This window comes from Corvus moneduloides, chromosome 1 (assembly GCF_009650955.1).
Source record: "Corvus moneduloides isolate bCorMon1 chromosome 1, bCorMon1.pri, whole genome shotgun sequence".
In the NCBI taxonomy this organism is placed as follows: Eukaryota; Metazoa; Chordata; class Aves; order Passeriformes; family Corvidae; genus Corvus; species Corvus moneduloides.
Genome location: NC_045476.1, coordinates 9,530,428 through 9,551,894, shown reverse-complemented (window position 1 = coordinate 9,551,894; position 21,467 = coordinate 9,530,428). Strand labels below are relative to the sequence as shown.

Genomic DNA, 21,467 nt, shown 5'->3' with positions numbered 1-21,467 from the left:
TTCATTGAGAAATAAAATGCATACTGTCCTAGCACACTGTGTGCTGGTTAATTGTTGGCTTTTATTGAAAAGAAATTAAAATAATAAATATTGCAGCCAACATCCCTGTAGTTTCTTTAAAAGGTGACACACTTAATATTTGTAAGAACTTGCAACCTCTCCACACTGGTTCAAGTTGCTTTAAAAATGGGTATAGTTCTTTGTGCTTCCCAAACTATAAATTCCCTTGTAAATTCTATTTCACTCCATGATGCTCCTTGTTTTGCAAATTCCCAAGCTCTTTTTCTTTTTTTCAAATTAGTCTGTAGTTGGGAAAATCCAGGCAAGGGTGAACTACCAAGTAATATTTTTTGCTTGCATTTAATGTTCCAAAATTATTAAAAACTGATGAGCCTCTGAGTATCTTGCACTTAAATCTGGAAGTACAACTTTGGTATCTTCAAAAAGACTGATAATCTGTTCAGAATAAGAATCTTTTTGCCAGAGACAGGTGGGTTTGTCTTTGGTGATTGTGCAGATAAATTTGTTACTGGCTGGCTACATCATAATCCTTGATTTTACAACTCCTTTCCAAAGCCCAGCAAAACCCTTTTCTACGGTCCTTTTTGTTAGTTTCTCTGTAGAGGTTAATTTTAATGTATCCAAACAGTTATAATCATTCTAAAATCTTACTAAAAATTAATGAATGAGAAAGGCAATTCATAATCTATAGTTCCATCATCTTGGTGTTAAAACTGTTAAGTAGTTGCTGTTTCTCTTAGTTATACAATTACAGATAAATCTTTAAAGTATTTTTTTTTTTTTTATAAAAGTGCAGGATTAAGGGTGTAGCACTGATGTTTTTTGTGGATCTTAGGATCTTTGCATTAGGACAGGTTGTCTATATAGAATAGCATTTATTTAGAAATTGGACAAAACTATCCAAATCTCTGAATCAATTTGTGAGTCAGAGTGGAACAGCAACTGTTCTAAGAAAGCCACATCTGAATTGCCTTCTGCAGCACTGTGAACTGCCTGGGTCTGCAGTTGCCTGGGTGCTGATTTTGCTGCGAGCAAGAGGAGGAGGGTTGTGGCTGGAGTCCAGGAGAGAGGAGAGGTCTGTAGAGTAGCCCAGGAATAACACCAGCTTCAGCAATCCTAGAACTGCACTTGTTCCCAGGGCATCCTTAAACATGGGCTATTACACAGACATTCACACCTGCAAGCTCAGTCTCTAACTAATATGTGACATGAGTTACTGGGGGAGGGAAGTGTTAAAAAGGGCACTCACTTCCTATGAGGAGAGGAAAATCCTGAGTGCTCCCTGTTCCTTGCTAGATAGTTTATTGACTGCTGCAAATCTGGGTTTGTGACACCAAATTCAGACATTTACCCACCTAAATCTTACTTAGCTGAAGTTAAGGAGTAGGAATAGTGTTAGTTTAATTTCCAAACGTAACCCTAGTTTTATGCTAATCAATAGTTCATAACAATTTTGGTGTCTGTATAATATATAAGTTATCCATATTTTTAATGAGCTCTTACAGATGGTGACTGTCTTCTGGTTATCAGGTGAGGATGCACTCATAGATATCCCAAGCAACACTTAGTGAGTCAAAGGAAGTAATGAGTCATACTCCAAAACATACTGAATCAGGAGCTGGCTGAATAACAAACCAGTTTGTTAGTTGTATAATTTATGGGTTTGTTATTAGGATTTACTGCAAATGACACTGGTTGTTAGACAATTCCACTGTGTCATTATCAGTATATTTCTTGGCTAACCCATCCTCTTTGCCTATAACTGCAGAGACACTCAGAACCATACCAAGACTACTTTGTCATCCAAAGCAAGACCTTCCCTTTTAATATTGAATACCTTCCTTTTCTTCTTTGAGTCTCCTTCCTCCCAGCCTGTCAGCCACCATTCTCGTGGACCTGCAGCTTCTTCCCTTGAAACCTGAAGTCTGGCTTAAACATATTTGCTCCAGTTGATGTCCCTATTGGCCTATCCTTGCTATGATTCCAGAGGAATTGAGATGTGTTCAATATCCAGGACTCTGTGGTTGCCTGCCCTTATGTATGATCACATAGGTTTGGTTTTGACTTTCAAAATTCTTTGAAATAATAATACAGGAGGGAAAAGATATGTATTGAATATGCAGGTACAAATGGGAAGCAAAAAAGTCCAGTAAGTTGAGTGGCCGTTTAAGATTCAAAATTATCTTGGTAAGTTGCAGATGCCACCTGAAAAAATAATGTACTTCTCTGTAGAGGACAGTCATTGCATCCTTATAAATGTGGGGTGGAAATGGAAAGAAAGAGATTTGAAAAGAGATCTTTCTACAGAAAGAGATTTGTAGTCATGCTGTGTCATATTGTTATGAAAGAAAATACTGTCCTCTATGTAGAACAGAGGAATGCAGCCTGTGAGATGTATGGCCTAATCCTTCTGTTTTACTTAGCCTTTACCAAGGCCCTGATCTTGGCTGTGGCAGTTTAAGGTCTGGAGCACAGCGCTGATGATGAGAGAGAGGCAGTAACCATGGCTAGCAGAAGAAGGGAGTTTAGCCTTAGGAATTAGATCATGGAACCACAGAGAGGTTTGGGTTGGAAGGGACCTTGAAGATCATCTTGTTTTAACCCCTCTGCCATGAGCAGGGACACCTTGCACTAGATCAGGTTGCTCAAGGCCTTGTCCAACATGACCTTCAACACTTCCAGAGATGGGGGAATACACAACTGCTGCAAACAAAGTGACATTTTTATCTTTGTCAGAAAACAGGGAGCAGTGCTTAAACTCCAGCAAAGAACATACCTGTCAGGCATTCAAAAATTTCCTAAAGAACAGTTGTTAAGCATTAGTTTTAATGAGTCTAGAGATAGTGTGCAGTCTCCATATTTGAGTCTTTAAGTACAATATTAAGTTCCTAATGTATCAGATAAATAACTGCAGACAATTCCTTAATTTTATTTAAGAAAAATAATGTTCAAGAAAAATACCCCACAAAAGTAGCCAAACCTTATTTCTGATTCTCTCAAGTTTAAGAGTTGGACTTGATTTTCCTTGTGGATAACTTCCAACTCAAAATATTCTGTGATTTTTTGCTGGATATTGTATGTTCATTCTGAAATAGAAATTTTCAAGCAGAGTGCCAGGAATCATTGGAATGTATTGGCCAACTTGAGGATATGGCATCCCAAAAGAAACTGCAAAAAAATATTTCTGCATAAAGGTTAAATCTCTCTTCAAATTTTCACTTAATTTTCATTTCAGAAAGCCATTTCTTTTGGCAGAGCATTAATAATATCAGTTCCTGTTCATAAACCAGAATGTTTTAAAAGACCATTATGCAATTTTTTATTGCCACAATTTACAGCTCCTAAAACAGAATTCTCCCTTGAAACAAAAATGTCCCTAAAGAAAAAGCCAGCCATAAGTACACTAACTTGAAGTCTGTTTTATTTGTAAATCTTACTTCCTGAAATTATTTCTTAGGAGTTCAGTGCAAATTTTCTGTGACATTGTTATACATGTGTCACTTAAGAACAGTATATTAGTCTTAAAATAAGAAATCTCCTTATTTAATGAAAAACAGCCAAGGTTTTGTCCTGCTAAGTCAGTTCTAATTCCTACTGTTAGTGTATTTGCATGTCTTCATTCTACTGAAGAAAGTAGTAGACCTTCATTCTAGTTAGCATGCAGTGTTTCCATCATTTTTCTGAAGAGGCTTAAGAACTTTGACTTTTATAATGATCTAAGTCCCTATCAATTAGATGTTGTAATTTCTCCCATAAAAGGACTCCTTTGCATAATTACTTGACTTATCATCAGAGAAGCTTCTAGGTTGTGAAAATACGCTCAACCAAATTTTAAAAAGGTTCATTCAGAGGGCAGCTCATAAGGCATATTGAAAATATTGTAGTTGTGCTAAAAAATAAAATATTTTGTGAATTATCTTTATTAGGATAAAAAACAATGATCAGAGAAATACAAGCAGACTGAAATTGGGTATATTAGTTTTAAAGCAGAATAAAAATATGCAGAGGAGAAGAGGGAAAAAAAAGTTTTGTCAGACTGTTGTTGTTGTGGTGGTCCTTCATTGTTTTGTTTGAAAGATGTTGGGGGTTTTTTTAGGTTGATTTTTTTTCCCCCCTGCTTTGTCCTATGTTGTCGTGTCATAATTAATTAACCTAGTGAAATTGCTTCATTGCATGTCTTATTAACCCTTCCTATGTTCATTCTCTCCTGACTTAAAAGAATAATCCATTAGAATTTAACCCTGCTGGCTTGAAGAAGGCTGCTGTTCAGAAAGCCCTAAAGGTAACATTAATGTAGTTGTCCATTTAAGGTCACAAAAGTAATTGGAAATGCACGAATGCCTGCAACACTCTGCTTCCAACGCTGGGTGGAATTTCTATTGCCAGATACATATTTCGTGTAATCTTGTTTTACTTGAATTTAATTCCAAGAAGCCAATGTCAAGACGTTAAAATGCTGTGGTCTATGGTAATCTGAACTCAAGATCAGATTAGGGGAGTACAGGCTGCTTGAGAAGACTGGGGCAAAAGTGCTGAGAACTAATTTTTAGTAGTAACTAAAGAATAAAGCTGACATGAAAGCTAAGACATCTTTTACATACTGAGTGATACCTTATCACTCAACTCTGAATGACTGCTTTGGAATAATCTTCTTTCTGCTAGGTGTTTTTAGAAGGTTTTACATCTTTTATATAACTGCTAAAGAAATTTAGGCCAGCTTTTTGGTAGGCAAACTTCGAAGGGCTAAGCCACACGCTCAGCTGGAGGAACTTGGAGAAGGGACAGTCTGTCAGTAGCTGGTGTTAGAAGTGCATTATACGTGTATACACATTGCTACCTACTTAATGTGAATTAAAATTACTCATATTTACACATCAGCATAAGTGACAGGGCCTTTTGCCAGCTCCTGTAGTTTCATCATTTTATGAAGAAAGTCTCAGGCACCATTTTATGGACAAAGAAAAAATGAAGATATGTCACCTACCATTTTAAAACACTATCAGTTGCAGTGTAATATGGCTTTCTGTTCTGTAAACGTTTGTATTCATTTTTATTTGAGAGCTAGATAATTTTTATCAGAAATCATAAAAAAAGAAATGCGGCGTTCATCCAAGAAAGGAGTGCTTTCTTAACAGCTTTATTTCTAAAGGAAAGTATGATTCTAAGCAGTATGTCACATTAAAATTGAGCATTATTAGTGGAAGTACGATGTCCAAAATGTAAGTTCAGATAAAAAAATATATTTAAATGATGCACTTTCTTAAGTTAAAAATATAAAGTATTTGTATCACTTGGTTTTAATTGTGACCTTACATGCATTAAGAGGATTTTAACTAACTTTCTGTTGATATACCTGGTTTTCCCACAGGGTAGAACTCAAAAGTAACCATGTATCCTACATTTTCTAGGCTTTTAAAACTGCATTAACACCTGCTTGAGATGATTAACTTTCATGCCTAAATTTTCTTTCTGACTTAAATTGTTAGGTTAAATTGAAATTCATGAAAGAAACATATAGTTGGAATGTTCCTTTGCATATGTAATTTGTTTCTAAACTGATGTTTGTTTTCACAGTTTGATGTAATGCTATACAACTGGTGTGCAAGGCTCAGATATGGCAGATGGTTGATTCTCTAATAAAGAGTATTTGGTAAACTGTAGAAATATCCCTCACATACATTATACTGCATATTCTTTCTCCCCAAACTGAAAAGTAGGGAACATCAGTGTTCTGATACCACATCCAATTTAATAGTTCTACAGCAATGTATATAAAGTTCCTGAGTCTGTGCTTTCTTCATATCTCCCATCTGCATGCAGTATTCATTTTGCAGTTTTAACTATGCTTCATTAGCTTTGGGGATTGTAATGCTCATTAAAAGATAAGAACTTGCATCTTACCAGTTTCATTTAAAGAAAATGGAAAGGAGTCTAAAACTCCTGCTTATTAGTAGCATTTTGCTTCAGCATATTCAGGTTTGGATGCCTTCATGTGTTCACCAGCTACTCGCCAGTCTGCCATTCCAGCCAGCTGAATTAAATACTGAGAATAATAGAGAGGCATGTAGTAGAATGCATATGATTTGTATTTTTAAGATGCAAATATTAAGTTTCAGAGGGGAGAGGTTTTGCTTTATTCTGAAGGCAAAGTTTTTGCTTTTTCTTTACCAGTCAGGAAAGAAAATAAACAGCAATCCCAACCCACTTGTTTTGCTGTCAGTTGGACACAAGGCGCAGGAAAGTAAGGTAAGTTCCTACTCTTTAGACTTGCCTCTGTCTTCACGTATTTGGAAAGTCTGTGAGCTTGGTATTTGGCTACCAAACTGTGGAGCATATACACAACGCTAAGTTGCCACCAGAACTGAAATTGGCAGTGAGCAGCCTAGACTTGAAAGGGGGCTTATGCAACTCAAACCACCTGTGAGTAGAGATGGGATTTTTAGTCATTTATAGAAGTCCTTCCACAGTGCTTTCCTAGAAAACATTGGAGTGTAGTTGAAGCTCTCAATTGGAACCCTGTACAGCAGACCTGAGACAGCTCTGAGTTGTCAAAGAGGCATCACCCATGTCTCTCTTCTAATCTGGTGGTCTGTAACAGATGCCAGTCATGAGATTGATCTTGATGATGATCCCTCTGCTTCCGACCCAAAGTATTCAGCATACCTGTCATCCATAACTAACCTCTGTGCACTCAAATAGCTCATTAAAATAAAATAACAACAGTGAAATGATTCCTAGATAGGTAGATATATGCAATATAGGTATGAATTTAAGAAGTGTCAGTGAGCCAAAAGGAGAGAACATCTAACTTGGCTTCTTCATAACCTGTCAAACATTTTCACTAAGCCTAAAGAAGAATTATATACAGTCTTAGTTTTAATAGAGTGTACTAGTTTGAAAAGAAACTAGTGGGAGATTCCAAATCAGAACTACAGTTTAGTAGGAAAATTAAAAATAAAGGCAGAAAACACTGGCTTAAACTGTCAGAGTCAGGATACAGCCTGACACCCTGTTAGTCAGGGTGGTGGTAGCAGTCCAATTAAATGGTGGCTGTTCCAAACCTCAGATTATATCCAGGTAGGAATGCTTTGTTCCACCCCCCCCCCCCCCGTGGGCGGGGCATCTCACAGTGGGATGATGTAATTCTGTAAGTCATGCAGTGAGGCTGGATGGCCCATTAACAGAAGATACTTCCCAGAGGGAGTTATCAGGGATGTGTCATGGAAGAGATAAAGAACACTGCCCCACCTGGTTTGACAGCTTATGAAGATGGTGATAGAATACATACATTTGGTTACATCCTACATCGTAACCTAAGACATAAAGAATGGAGATAAAAATCCAAGTCCTTTGCTCTTGGTGATAGCTTTTTTAATGAAGACTTGTTTCTCTCTTCCCCTCTGCTTTCCCGTCCCCCCGCTAATGGATTGCTGAAAATTGTGAGATTTGGCAGTGAAATCATCCACGTGGCTAACTGGAGATAAAGAAAACTGTTAGTTTCTAGGAGTTTCATTGAGTTATGAAAGCTCTTTTAGAGCAGTGTGAGAGGAGAGAATGTGCAATCAGTTCATGTTGTCTGTGTAATTTTATATGCGATATTATGTATGCCGTGGGTAGATTGTACTTGGCCATTGTTTAAATACTTCAAGTTTCAGACATAAATTTTCATAGAATCATTACGCTTGGAAGAGACCTTCAAGATCCAACCATCAACCCAGCACTGCTACTGTAACCCCTAGACCACATAACCCAGCACCAGTTCACGTCGTGAACGTGGTGACTCCACCACCTCCCTGGGTGACCTATTCCAATGCCTGACCATGCTAAAAGTGAAAAAATGTTTCTGATACCTAATCTGGATATCCCCTGTCTCAGTTTAAGGCCATTTCTCCTGGTCCTCTCACTGTAATTATGGCAGAAGAGACTGTCCCACACCTCACTCCAGCTTCCTGTCAGGGAGTTGTAGAGAGCAATGAGGTTCCTCCTGAGCTTCCTCTTCTCAAGACTAAACAAACCCAGCTCCCTCAGCTATTCCTCATCAGACTTGTTTTCTAGACCCTTCCCAAGCCTTGCTGCCCTTCTCTGCACACACCAAATAAAACACCGCCATGAGAAATTCTCTCATCTCTTGACACCAGCTGTATTAAACAAACTGTTTTATAATTCATGTGCTTCCTTTTTACTTCAGATTAGATACAAGACCAATGAACCAGTATGGGAGGAAAACTTTACTTTCTTTGTACACAATCCCAAAAGACAAGATCTTGAAGTTGAGGTATGTGTCTCACTCTCTTTAGATACCTTTCTTTTCTAAGATGTTGCAGTAGTGACATTCAGACATTAAAGGGAGTTATGAAATGAGACTGAATATGTTGTGAACACCATTAAAATTATACTTAAAGTATTTTTTTTTAGACCAGGCAATGAAATGTTTATTTCCGTTTACTACTAAAAGGAAAAAAAGACTATAACCAGGCTCTCACATGAATAACATAGTTAATGGTTGTCTTCTCTAATGTGAAAAAACCCCACAAAAGTAAATTTGGTACACTAGTTTGGAACTAGGAATCTTTCCTCTCTTATACCAAGGAAGTATTTGCTTTATCCAAATACGGTATCCCTTTACACTGTCGACATGCCATTTACATAGTTCAAAGAGACTAAAGCGTAAATGAGGACTGTCTTAGTCACTCTTCCTCTAATAGCTGTGGGAATTCATTTTCACACAGTTTGGAAACCATGGAGTTATGTTGATAATGGGTCAGGTAGATGTAGATGTGATGGTTAGTTTTCTGTCTTACTTTTTCTGTGGAAGGTAGGGTTGAAGAAACTAGGCATTGAGTATATTTGTTTTTACCTCCTTCAATGTAAAGTAATCTTAAAATCAGGGAAATCTGGTTTAAGAACAAACTACATTCAATATTGTTTGTATTTTTTGTTTTTAAATAAAAATGTAATTTCCTTCTTTGAATTCTTACAAAGCAGATGATACAAAGTGACTAAATTTCTGTGTTCCTGCAGGTGAGGGATGAACAACACCAGTGTTCTTTGGGGAATTTCAAGCTGCCTCTAAGCCAGTTGCTAGAGAGTGAAGATTTAACTATGCATCAGCGGTTCCACCTGAGCAACTCCGGTCCCAACAGCACTATAAACATGAAGATTGCACTCAGGGTATTCTAAAACTTTTCCTATTGTATATATCTGTAAGCATATTTAGGGCTGTTGTGACTCCTGTTCTGCCAGCTTTTTGAAGAAGACAGTACATTTCCTTTGATGTCACCTGCTAAGTGTCCTTGGTTGTGCAGTGCTATCAGTATGCAGAGATAGCTTCTAATTTAAATACGCTCCATTTGAAAACTGTACAGTGCTCAAAATGAAACAGTGGTCACCTGCATTAATTAAAAACAAGGTTCCCTGTGGTTTTACATCTGGAAATCACATTTGGAGTCTGAATTCCTTCAAATCTCTTTTGAACCCAGTGGGCTACAGATCAGAAATCACCTTTACATAGAAATGGAACTGAGGTTTTGATGGTTTTAAAAAATAAAGTGTATAAGGAAAGGAAGTATCTGCATAGTACTGGAAAAATTCAAACCAGCTTTCAAGCATATTGGAGTTTTGAAAACAAACCTTGCATACCTGAAAGTTGGTTTATCTTTTTTCCCCGTCTAAATTATGTGGTTTAATAAGGCACAATATCTCTTCACAAACACCGTCAAACTTGTTATTTTTTTTTTCCTAAAGCACTTTGTTGCTTACATGTCATTAATAAATTAAAGTAACCAACAAAAGAGAAAGTAAGTACAATTAATGAGAAAAAAATGTGATGTAAAATTAAATTTTGAAAGAGTAGAAGAAAAAAATTACACAATAGCTTTCCAGATGGCTCGAGCTGCAAAGTAAATAGCACTTGCACCAGAAGTGCATAGAATATGGGAAGGGAATAATGAGGAGAATAATTCTTAATAAATGGAGAATTTCACATTGTTTGATAGTTACTTCAGTTGCCATGAAGAAAGTGATGCGTTTTGTCATGCAAAGCATTTCATAGGTAGAGTTAGTAAGTGTGTTTTGGTCCTGCTTTAGTGTCTTAACTTTACAACTTGTCACCAACCAGTACTCTTGTAGAAACAAATTTGTTCCTGTTTCTTATACTGCAAAATAGTAATATTATGTGTATTTTCCTATATCTAGGTCCTTTCTCTTGAAAAGCAGGCAAGATCTCCAGATCATCAACACTCAGCCCAAGTAAAAAGGCCATCTCTTTCCAAAGATGCAAGAAAATCATCTTTTAAGCCTCAGGTTCCTGTCTCACCAACACCTGATCCAAACAAGCCGGTTCCAGCATCCCCAGTGACTGATAGTGATAAAAAAACTGATACAGCTGATAAGAGTCAGCCTCCCAATGCCAGCCCACAGTGGCCAACAGATCTCAGCCGAAGCTCCTCCAGTCTTCATGCCTCCAACTTCTCCTGCTCTCCAAGCCACCTCTCAGTGAAGGAGCCGACGCCCAGCATCGCCTCAGACATCTCCCTGCCCATCGCCACGCAGGAGCTGCGCCAGAGGCTCCGACAGCTCGAGAAGTATGGCCTGCACTTCTTGCTTTTGCAGCACAGCTAAGCTGATTTACAAAGAATGTCACCAAAGCAGGAGTTCCTAGTTCACATTTCAGTATATTTTTTACTGTTCAGTCACTGGGATTTCTGTTTCCTCCGGGTATCTCAGACAGATGCTGCAGTTAGAAGTTACCTTTACCGTTGTGATCGTCTGCAAGATAAAGTCCCACTTTTTCTTGTAGCTGCACTTCGTAGTTTCATGGCAGTAGTTGCCTGTTTCACCACTGAATCTTATTAGCATTAATTAAGCCAATTAAACTGGAAATAGCTGGTCTTTCTAAATAACTCAGAGGGATAGTTGACGATAAAGAATGCTAAATGGGTGGTCAGTTACTATGCAGTTAGTGAGGATTGCTGCATCCATGCTTTCTTAAATTCTTGAATTTTTTTTTTACTTGCTTCAGTGGGCAGCTATAATTACCAAGTACAGATAGCTGAGCAGACATCCTGCTCTGAATAGGAGACTGGAAACTATTCATTCTCTATTCATGGAGCTTCTCTGTGAATCTAAGTAGAAAGATTTTATTTTTTTATTTGTGAGGGATTGAACCAGTTCGTCTTTTTCTCTGTCAGAGTTCATAGAATCAATTGAGTAGTAGAGGTTGGACAGAATCTCTGGTTGGTCATCGCTCTGCTCAAAGCAAATTCCTCTTCAAAGTTAGATCAGGTTTCTTGGGCCTTGTCAAAACAACTTTTGATTATCTCCAAGGATAGAGATGCCATAAACCTTTTCAGCAACTCCAGTGCTTAACCACTCCACTGTTAAAATGTTCTTCCTTATTTCTATTGAAATTTATCTTGCTGCAACTTGACTATGGTCTCTTGTTATTTTACTGTGTACAGCCATGAGGAGTCTGACTTGGTCTTCTCTAAAATACCTGTTTTAAGTAGTGGAAGGGCTGCAATTCAGTCTGCTGTTGGCTGTCTCTTCAATTTGTACAAATACATCACCTGCTTATGTGCTCCAGACCCCCATTTATCTTCATAGTCCTGTGCTAACTTGTCTTCACTTTGTCAGTCTCTCTCCTGGCCCAAAACTGAGTTAGACTTTGTTAATTGTGATAAATATTGAAATACTATTCCTCATATAATGCACAAATGTCATACTTTCTCATTTGGTAAGAGTGGTAAAGCTACAGGTAAGGAGGTCTTTTATTGCAAATCCCATGTTTTTAGGTACTTCGATTATTATTTTTTTAAATTTTAACTAACAAAATACTGAAGTTAAATCTTCATTCATAAAGTGAATAACTTGAGAATTTTAATGGAGCAATCACTTTGTAGTAGGTAGTCACAAAAGAGGCACTCTTCTCCCTTGAAGATAAGATTCTCTTTAGGTGGCTGAGAAATGGCAAATATGGCACATACTGTCCTGTGTTGTATGGGAAATACTCGTAGTCAGTTCACACAAACTAAAATGAGCATTTCATGGAGATGAGGGAATTCTGCAAATGTTGGCCATTCTGTAAAACACAAATTCTTAAGCATGGTGCTTGCTTTTTATTTAAACATGACCTGTATTTGTAAGTGTAAATTGATTCTAATCTTATTTTCATTGTGGTATAAGCTATAGAAAAGTAAAGTAGTTGTGTTTATAGTGTGATTTGAGCTTTTATGACAGCAAGTGGATTTAAGTTATCACTATTTTAATCCCAAGAATATCTATATTTTTATAAGAGAATTTAGAAAAGAATGAGCTGATCTTCTAATTGGCTCCTGGCCTTAGGTAAGAGTGGCCCATGGCTGAGGTTTTCATTCCAGTTTGCACTATTATTCTTTCCAATTTCCTAGATACTACTTTGATGTTTATTTTAGGGTAAGCAAGTTTTTTACTCATGATAGTTTTCAAAGTACTAAGGAGCAGCTGACCTTCAAACTGACAATAATACCTGGCTTATTTTGGAGAGCAGAGTTGTTAGACAAGGTACTGAAGTATGAGAATCTGATGAGGATATGCTCACATGCTTACACGTGCTCTCTTCTTTCAGAGAAGTTAAATGGATAATACATGATTTATGGAAGACTGCTCAGTTGAGTCTTACTTTTAGTATGCATTTTAAAATCTAAGCTAATGTTTTGCTTTTTCCTGCAGTGGAACAACTCTGGGGCAGTCTCCATTAGGACAGATTCAGCTAACAATTCGTCACAGTTCACAAAGAAACAAACTGATTGTGGTAGTGCATTCCTGCAGGTGAGCATACACTACACAATTTCTTATTTGTGCATAATTCTTTATAAAGTTTGTCATATTCTGACTTACTCTTAAGTTGATTGGTTAATCTTTGTTATTTTTAAAACAACATATGCGGAAATACAAAAATATACAGAGCTGTACTCAGAATCAGTAAAAACTTTGTGAAAGATTTTGCTGTGATTTTATATTTGTCTATTATGCCTCTGTCAGATTTTAAATGAAAATGACATGTAAATTTTTATCAGCAGTGTCTGAAAGCTGTCTCTAAGAGACTGAATTTTTCATGGAATGACCAAAACACGTGATTTTTGAAAAGCCATATCTAAACTTCAAATTGGAATGTAGGAAACATTGTATTCTCACCTCTGCTCTCTGCGTACCAGTCATCTGGTCTTGTACAAGTCACTGCACATCATACTGTGTGCAGGGGAACTGCTTCATGTACTAAATTAGGTGATAGTAGCATAGACACATTCAGCAATGTCTCGTTGATTTTCTAAGTGTTTTTTCTTGTTTATCACTTTCACAGAAATCTAATAGCGTTTTCCGAAGAAGGATCTGATCCCTATGTGCGAATGTATTTACTGCCTGATAAGAGACGATCAGGACGAAGAAAAACACATGTATCAAAGAAGACACTAAACCCAGTGTTTGATCAAATGTAGGTTCTAAACTATGGGTAGTAGTTTTGTATCATGTAATTACAAAACTGTCAAATCAAGGTTTATGTGCTTACTGAATGGATGAGCTGTTGAAGTTGCTGGTTGTCACCATTAGACTTGATCATACCTTTCTCTTCTGCTATAGTCTTCTTCCTATGCTTCTATTCCCTGTTCTCACTACAGCCCTTTTTGCTGTTAGCAGCCACTTCTGTCTTTCTTGCCTTATCCTGCACCAGTTCCATGCCCCTCGTGCTGGTAGCTCAGCTGCAGGATTTGCTCTCCTGGCACATGGTGAGAATGTGAGTGCCTTTAGCTGGCCAGTACTGCTGGTCTCCCTTCCTGCCAGGAAGCTTGGCTGGCTGATTGCCTGGCTGATGCTGCCAGCCAGTGGCTGTGCATGGTCACATTGCTCAGTCACTCAGTGGCACTTTTCAGCATCCAGGGGAGTCAGGAAATTTCCTTGTAGATTATATCCTGGCCTATATGTTGGAAGTTGTACCAGCTTGTGCAACATTACATTGCATAAAAATCCTTATCCTCGCACTCATCTTTTGATAGTAGTTTCCCTCACATGTCTGCCCCTTACTCTCCCACCCATCACTTTTCAATAAAGACCTTTCTCTGCAGACAGCAAATGAACTCAGGGAAAACAATGCTTCAGTCCCTTCTGTCCAAGCCAGATCTGTAAATCATTAGTTAGAGGCTCCAGGAGATTTTCTTGGTAGTGCAGCTCTCCCCTGTTTATTCCAGGTAATAGATTCATTTTACCATGCCCTTCCAAGTAAAATGTTTTGCAAAGCAATAAAGCTGTTTAAGAACTGTAGTGACAAATAGATGTAGATTGTGGTATAACCTTGTCCTGACTTTCTCTAAGTTTCAGCTCTAGAGAAGAAAATGCATTCTTCCTTAAAAGTTGATACTTTTCCCTAGCATGCCAGGAAAGAAAAGGAGCTCTGGTTATCAAGTACCAAGGATCAGTAAGACTGACCAATCTTTCCCTTTTGGAGGATACTGATACTGAGCTGTCAGTACAGGAGCATTCCACATTCTTTTTTCTCTGGAGTCAGTGCTTGACCTTTCCCTTGTTTTGTTTTGTTCATGTGTTTGTTTTGTTTTACCAGTGGCCTCTAGAGGCCAAAGGTAACAGAAGTCTCAAACATTTGATGTTGATATTGATCATAGTATTTTTTAAGAAAAATTTTAGGCAAAACACTGGGATTTTTTTCTTCATTTGTCTCAGACCTCATTTTTTAATTTGGGGAGGGAGATGGTTTGGTTTTGATTTGAGTGGCTGTTTAGCTGTAGGAACTGAACTTTTACCTCAGGTACAGAATTCCCTCTAAAGCATCTCTTTGCCTGTCAGGTTTGATTTCAGTGTTTCCCTGCCTGAAGTACAGAGAAGAACACTAGATGTAGCAGTGAAGAACAGTGGTGGATTCTTGTCCAAAGATAAAGGGCTGCTTGGCAAAGTAAGTTGACAATAAGCAAATTCTGTTAATACAGCTTGTTATTATATAAAATAAAAAGCCTCTTGACATATGAGTTAGTGCTGATTGACGCAGTTGATTCGGGTATGAAGCTTTCAAAACTTACAGGTGCCTTAGATGTCAGGCTTCAGTAAGGGAAGGAACAAACTGCAGAGCCAGACTTAGAAAGATGAGGCAGAATCTCTTCTAGAGAGCGGTAAGTTCACAGTAACAAAAGAAATGTGCTTGTCAGACTTACTATCATGCTGTTAGAGAAAGGAAAGAACCAGTAGAAACCAGGCAATATTTCAGAAAATGTTCAGACAAAACTGGAAAGACAAATGAGTACTTAGGGAAATACACAAGTAATTAAATTCCCAGTTTGTAAAATCCATGAGAAAGAGCTGCTACTGGAGACATTCCCAATGCCAACACCAGCTGTTGTGTTTGTAACTTCAGTGTTCTATAGGCACACATGAAGTCACCCAATTTCCTACACATGTGATTTGGAGTATGAAAAAGGAATAAGAAATTCCTACACCCTTTCAAATTGCCATACTTGAGCTCTGTGAAGAGAATGAGAGATAGAGAATCATGGTCAGTTCACGGTGAACAGTGTCCTTGATTTTCCTGTTTATCCGGAAGGCTGTAAATTGGAACACATCTGCTGATTGCCATTGCCATGCTGTGAGGTGCTCTGGGACTGTACCACTGAAGGGTGTGGATTTTAAGATCAAAAGCAGCAACTTGAAACTTCACTACAAGTCAGGCAGATAGCAGAGAGCTATGACAAGGATGTAAAATACATCATTTACTAATGGCATTGCTTACACTGTAGTTTACAGGATTGTCAGCTTTGATCTTTAATAGGTATAGAATGAAAGGCACACACAGTGCATTGATTGGTAATTTAACTTTCCACAGGTATTAATACCTCTGGCATCTGAAGAACTTGCTAAAGGCTGGACCCAGTGGTAAGTATAACATTTCCTTTATTAATAATAATACTACATACTAACAACTACTGTGTTTATAATACTTTTAATAATACATGCTAAACATAAAAAACTAATCCTTTGGTTTTTTCTTTTCCAGGTATGATTTGACAGAAGATGGTACAAGGCCACATGGTGCAAGTTAGGCCCATGGACAGCGGGAATTCCTCATACATTATTTTGCCAACCTTTATATATTTTTAACGCATTGTTTTCACAGATGTACCAATATTATTTTTATAGCTTTACTGATTTAGTTCTTAGACACATCCCCAATAATTTTATAACACTTGGTCATTTTATGTAGACATAGCTTTCCTCATTGTTAAACTTTGTATTTTATTTTGCTAAACAGTTCTATGTGTTACTGTAATGTGCAATAGTACAGTAAATTAACCTTTTGTGTTTAAATTGATCTTTATGACAGCTGTACCTATTAGAAAGTGAAAAGAACATTTTCTGCTGTTTTCCTGCCTTGTTTTATATCTCACCAAGGTATACTGTACCATGTAAATATATACTATTTTTTTATAATTCTTTCATGCTGGTTTGAATTCAGAAGAAAATTAGATAAAGGATATAGATATTTTCTTCTAAATGCATGTTAATTTCTTCAGATGAATCTCTTTTGTCTTTGCAGCACAATGGTCTTAATCATTTTGTGATACTCTGCAAAAAGAAAATGCAGAAAAACATTTTTACTTTATTGTGTTTCTGGCCTAGTGGGGCTAGCTTAAAATGTACAAAACATTAACATTTTAATATTTATATATAAATGTATTATTGGGAAATCATGCTATAGAATATTATAAATAAAAATGAGAATTCTATAAATATTGTATAAATAGAGGATGAGGTCCACAAATCACAGTTTCTAAATCTGAGTTTTCATTTAATGGAGTAAACATAACAAACAGTACAGTTTTATTATACAGGTTCAGTTGGATTTTGTTATTTATTCCTGTACTCTGGAGCACTAGACATGTGATCTTTTGAAGGTATGAGGACACGGATTTTTCTGTATTATAAAGAAGATCTCTAACCACTTTAAACTGTCCTTACCACCATGTTTCACTTATTTATAAGTCGACAAATCAGCTTGCAAGTTAAGTTCATATAGTAGGCATATGTACAAGACATATGTTATTTTTATTACACAATACTGTGCTAAAATAGTATGTTATGAGATACCTTCTGTAATCCTCAGATGAACACCAGTAGGTAAGTGGAAAACTGAGATGAAACTCACTGTCTTTGACAGTTGCTTCATTGCTACTTGGTATGCTTGGTGCGTGAACAAAATGCACTTCAGTGGTCCACAAAGATTTTTGAGAAATGCTGTCCTTCTCCTGAATCCTTGCCATGGGCTGGGCAAGAGGCAGCAGGGACACCATTAGCACAAACTGATCCAGGCAGGCAGGATCTGAAGGGAGAGTATCAGCCCCAACAGCTGAGCTCATTAATTTTCTGAATTATGGGAGGGTTTTTTTTGTATTCAGAACTGATTTTTCTTTTTCTGGTAAGTTTTTTTAGACTGTTAGAAAAATGTGCATTAAGAATCCAAGAGAACAGCTTGGCTCTTGCAGAGCCTATGTCCTCATCCTTGGATAAGTATGCAATTAGACAAAGTATATTATTTAGCTAAGATTCTAGAATGATGTCTCAGCCAAGAAAGAATTTTAAAGCAGAATGATAAACTCCTGAGATTAGCTTTATTGTAAGACTACTGACAGAACCTTAACTCTAGATGTAGAATTTGCCTACATTACTAGATGTACCAAAGTGCCTACCATACATGTAGCTTTTTGTCTTTTTCAAGTCTAAAAATTTCAGTTTGTCTAAATTCAATTTAATGTGAACATTTGTCATGGATGTGTGTGACCTGCACCATACACCCCTATACAGTGATGGCCTTCTCATTGCCACATTTTATACAAGACAGTTTTATCAAACAGTCTTACATTGTAAATTGTACTGTAACTGCTGTTACTGGGCTGGGCAATAGAGATTCTTTGTAAGAAAACATTTCCATTTGAAGGCTTCACTGTATATTGGAAGGTATGAGTAGCTATATATTCACTCATCTATTCATCTAAAATATGATTAAATTATTTCCTTTGCCAGTTCTCCATTAAGATGTTAAGAATGGAAAGACAGAGAATTGTTCTTAATGCAATGAAAATGCAGAAACCAAATGCTAGTCTGAATAAATGAGGTCTGAGAGTAGCAGTTCAACATCATTGTCTTCTGCCTTGGTTCAGTCTGAGGTGGAAGGATTTTTGCTCTACTCCTTGGCCAGTGACTGCACAGACTTTGATCTGAAGCCAATAAAAATAGGGTATTAAACAGATTTGGTGTTTCAAGACTTAAGTGAAGTCTGGGGACAGAATACTGCACTTAAACAAAAAAACCCCATTCTGTCTTTTAAAGTTTCAAGGTGGAAAATAATGCCGTGTTCAGGCAAATGTGAAAGCATAGCACAAAGTGAGTAATTGAATAAAGAATATAGGGCAGGTTTCCAAAATAACTCACTACCTAAAAGTGGGGATTGGTTCTTAAGAGATCCTGTTTTCCATTTAGGAATCTGAAATGAAGAGATTTAACTGTCATTGCAATTCAGCAACTATAATTCCCATAGTCTGTAATCAGTTCTGGATGCCAGATCTTCAGAAACATCCTCCTGAGTGAATTTGGATCAGACTGTGAGTGCCTAGATGAGATTGATTCTTTGGATAGTGGATGCAACTTTTGTATTACCGAACTCCAATTGTTCCATTTATTTGGAAGTAGGAAGGACAGTTTTGCCTCTGGGCAAAAATTGCACCTCATTATCAAGTCATTTATTCAATATCAACTGATAGCTTTTCATGTAGTTCTTGTTTATCCTTGTGCCTTAAAATATGAACATATGAAATGGTTAAAAATAAGCTTTGTTACCTGTATGTACCAACACATGTTCTGTACTATTGAAACTGTTTTTAGAATTACTCTGCTTCACTGACAAAGAAAACCAGCTTTCTTAACTATAGCAGTGGTATAACTCAAACTCAAATCAGCATGCATATCACTTGGAGGTGGACTAAAAGAGTTTTAATTTTCTGTCTTGAATCCTTTATCAGAGCTGCAGCAAATGGTGAGAGTTGAAATGAGAACAAAGGGTAATCAATTTTGTACAGATTGCCTTTTTTGCTCATGTAATTCTACATTATGATGCATGTATTTATTCAATAAATGGTTCATATGGAAGTCGGTGTGTTGCTTCCCTCTACACAGCCGCCCTTCTCCTCTCTTTTGCATATCCCTGTTCTAACTGGTAATACAATGAAGTGAATTTTTAAAACAGTCCTCTCTACAGACTCGTGTAATCTCGGGAGCCTTGATGTGAGGTCTGTCGGCAGATTTTTGGGTCTTACATGAGAGAAGGTGGACTGAGAAGTGGAGGATACTTGAGTTCTGTGCTTCTTCTGGAATAGATTCACACACAAGAATTAGTGGGTCCTTTGTTCAGTGTTTAGTATTTTTTTCTCTTAAATTGATCAATAGAACAAATTGTCATCATTCTAGTACTTACTAACCAGTTGTCATTAATTATGCTTTCAAAAGGACTTAGAAATGTATTTGATTGCCTTAGATTTAGAATCAGCAGATTTCTGCCTGTGGCATTCTTTCCTATTCTTTCATGTGCTTGGTAAGGCAGATATTGATGGAAAATATAATTATGTACTGCATAAATAAGAAAAGGGGTGTTGTATCCTCTATCCATTCCAGAAAAATTGCCATAGAAAGTATGCTCTTTGCATTAAACATTAATTTATAATTAGTTATAATTCTATAATTAATTATGATACCTCTTCCCATAAATAGCTACAACTTGACTGAATTCATAATATTCAGTCAGTTTTCATCAGCCATAAATAAAAGCTGCAAAAATTCATCACCCAGTCACTATCCCATTTAGCATGGGCCCCACTGGATAATTTTTAATGTTACTAACTACAAAATAAAGTTCTGTTTTGGTTTGGTTTTGTTTTTCTTAGAGGAGATACATCCCTTTTTTAGCAGAATAAAAGGCTGCTTCTAATCAACGGGAAGGCAGCTAAAGCCAAGGAAAAGCATGGCCGTCTCCACAGCTCCCTCATGGCAAGGTGGTTCTGGATTGCACGCTACCTGGCAGTACCAGGACTGATCAGGTGTCAGCATATTCCTGACTTGGATCAAAGTCAAACCCTCCATTCAGCCCTGCAAGATAGGTGGTACCGGGATCTGCACTGCCTGTGTATTCACAGATCTTACTAGAGAGCAGAAATAACTGTGCAAGACACTCCTGCAGATGGCTTTGGTATTGTACTAGTTTGAAAACTAACCAGTGGGAGGCACCAAGTCAGAATAACAATTTAATGGGGAAGTTAAAGAAAAGGAAAGAAAAAACTAAAAGAAAACACTGGTTCAAACTGACAGAGTCAAGATACAACGTGAGTCCCTGTTAGGCAGGGTGGTGGTAGCAGTCTGGTAGAATGGTGGCTGCAGTCCTCTGAAGCGGTGATCCTGTAGAAAGAAAGGGTCTGCTCTTCCTCAGAAGGTCCTGTGGTGACTGTGTAGCTCCTGTCCTCTGGAAATCCAGTGGGAAGCTGGTGTCTCTGGTGTTCAGCCTCAGCTTATATCCACGATGGGATGCTTGGTTCCTCCCTCTGGGTGGAGCATCTCACAATGGGGTAATGAGTCATGAGGCCAAGTGTTGATTAGGCTCATTAACAGAAGATAGTCCGGAGGGAGTTATCTCTGAGTCATGAGGCAGGACAACGATGGGCCAATAACAGAAAGATAGTCTGGGGGGAGGAGGCAAGGAAACACTGCCCCACCTGATTTCAACACCTCATGAGGATGGTGATAGAATACACTGCAACCCAGGACAGGTATTAATTTGATGGGCTCACCCCAGCCTAGGATTCTTCTTAGTACTTACTCCACTGTTTAAACTGGTTTTGGGCTTTTAGTTTATCCAGTTTCCATCTAGGAGCAGTGTTTTCCAATAAAGTTACCAATGTTGCTATTTTCAGTATTTTCTCAGCTAAGATCTGAATACAGAATTTGTTTCCTATTAAGTACCTCTTTTAATCAATTTAATTGTTTATATTCTCCTCCAAACTCTGAATGTTGGATGGTACCTTTGGTAGAAAGAACCAAAACTGCAGATGGTGCCAGACCCATTTGTGCTTGTAGCTGGTTGCAGAAGCAGTCAGGGTATTTAATCCCAAATGGTGGTTTTGTGTATCGTAAAGTGTCCAACTGTTGTATGCTTTCCTACTGATTTCTAAGGCAGTCAAGCTTTCAACAAAATTCTCAGGCACCTTCTGAAATACGTTTTATGAGAAATGCAAAAATCCACTTGTATTTCATTCAGTGTTATGCAGTAAATTTAGCAGCCAGAGTAGATGGCAGCTCTGGGAGGAAAGTTCTCTAATCTATATTCATGTGATAGAGGTGATACTCTCTGTTCTCACTGCAGGGAATAT

General features: G+C 37.5%; 1 protein-coding gene across 3 annotated transcripts in view; it reads left to right on the top strand.

Annotated features, from left to right (window-relative positions):
* ESYT2 (extended synaptotagmin 2) overlaps window positions 1–19,200 on the top strand; it is an 83,477-nt gene extending 64,277 nt beyond the window's left edge. For 2 of the 3 annotated variants that reach the window (XM_032099365.1, XM_032099357.1), the window contains 10 exons: window positions 4,241–4,303; window positions 6,193–6,267; window positions 8,210–8,296; window positions 9,043–9,192; window positions 10,216–10,604; window positions 12,730–12,828; window positions 13,361–13,492; window positions 14,857–14,962; window positions 15,884–15,933; window positions 16,055–19,200. In XM_032099365.1, the coding sequence (XP_031955256.1) occupies window positions 4,241–4,303; window positions 6,193–6,267; window positions 8,210–8,296; window positions 9,043–9,192; window positions 10,216–10,604; window positions 12,730–12,828; window positions 13,361–13,492; window positions 14,857–14,962; window positions 15,884–15,933; window positions 16,055–16,100 (1,197 nt within the window). In that variant the 3' untranslated portion in view covers window positions 16,101–19,200. The remainder of the gene's footprint in view (window positions 1–4,240; window positions 4,304–6,192; window positions 6,268–8,209; window positions 8,297–9,042; window positions 9,193–10,215; window positions 10,605–12,729; window positions 12,829–13,360; window positions 13,493–14,856; window positions 14,963–15,883; window positions 15,934–16,054) is intronic. The other variant, XM_032099375.1, reaches the window with a different exon arrangement.
* The last annotated feature ends 2,267 nt before the right edge of the window (window positions 19,201–21,467 follow it).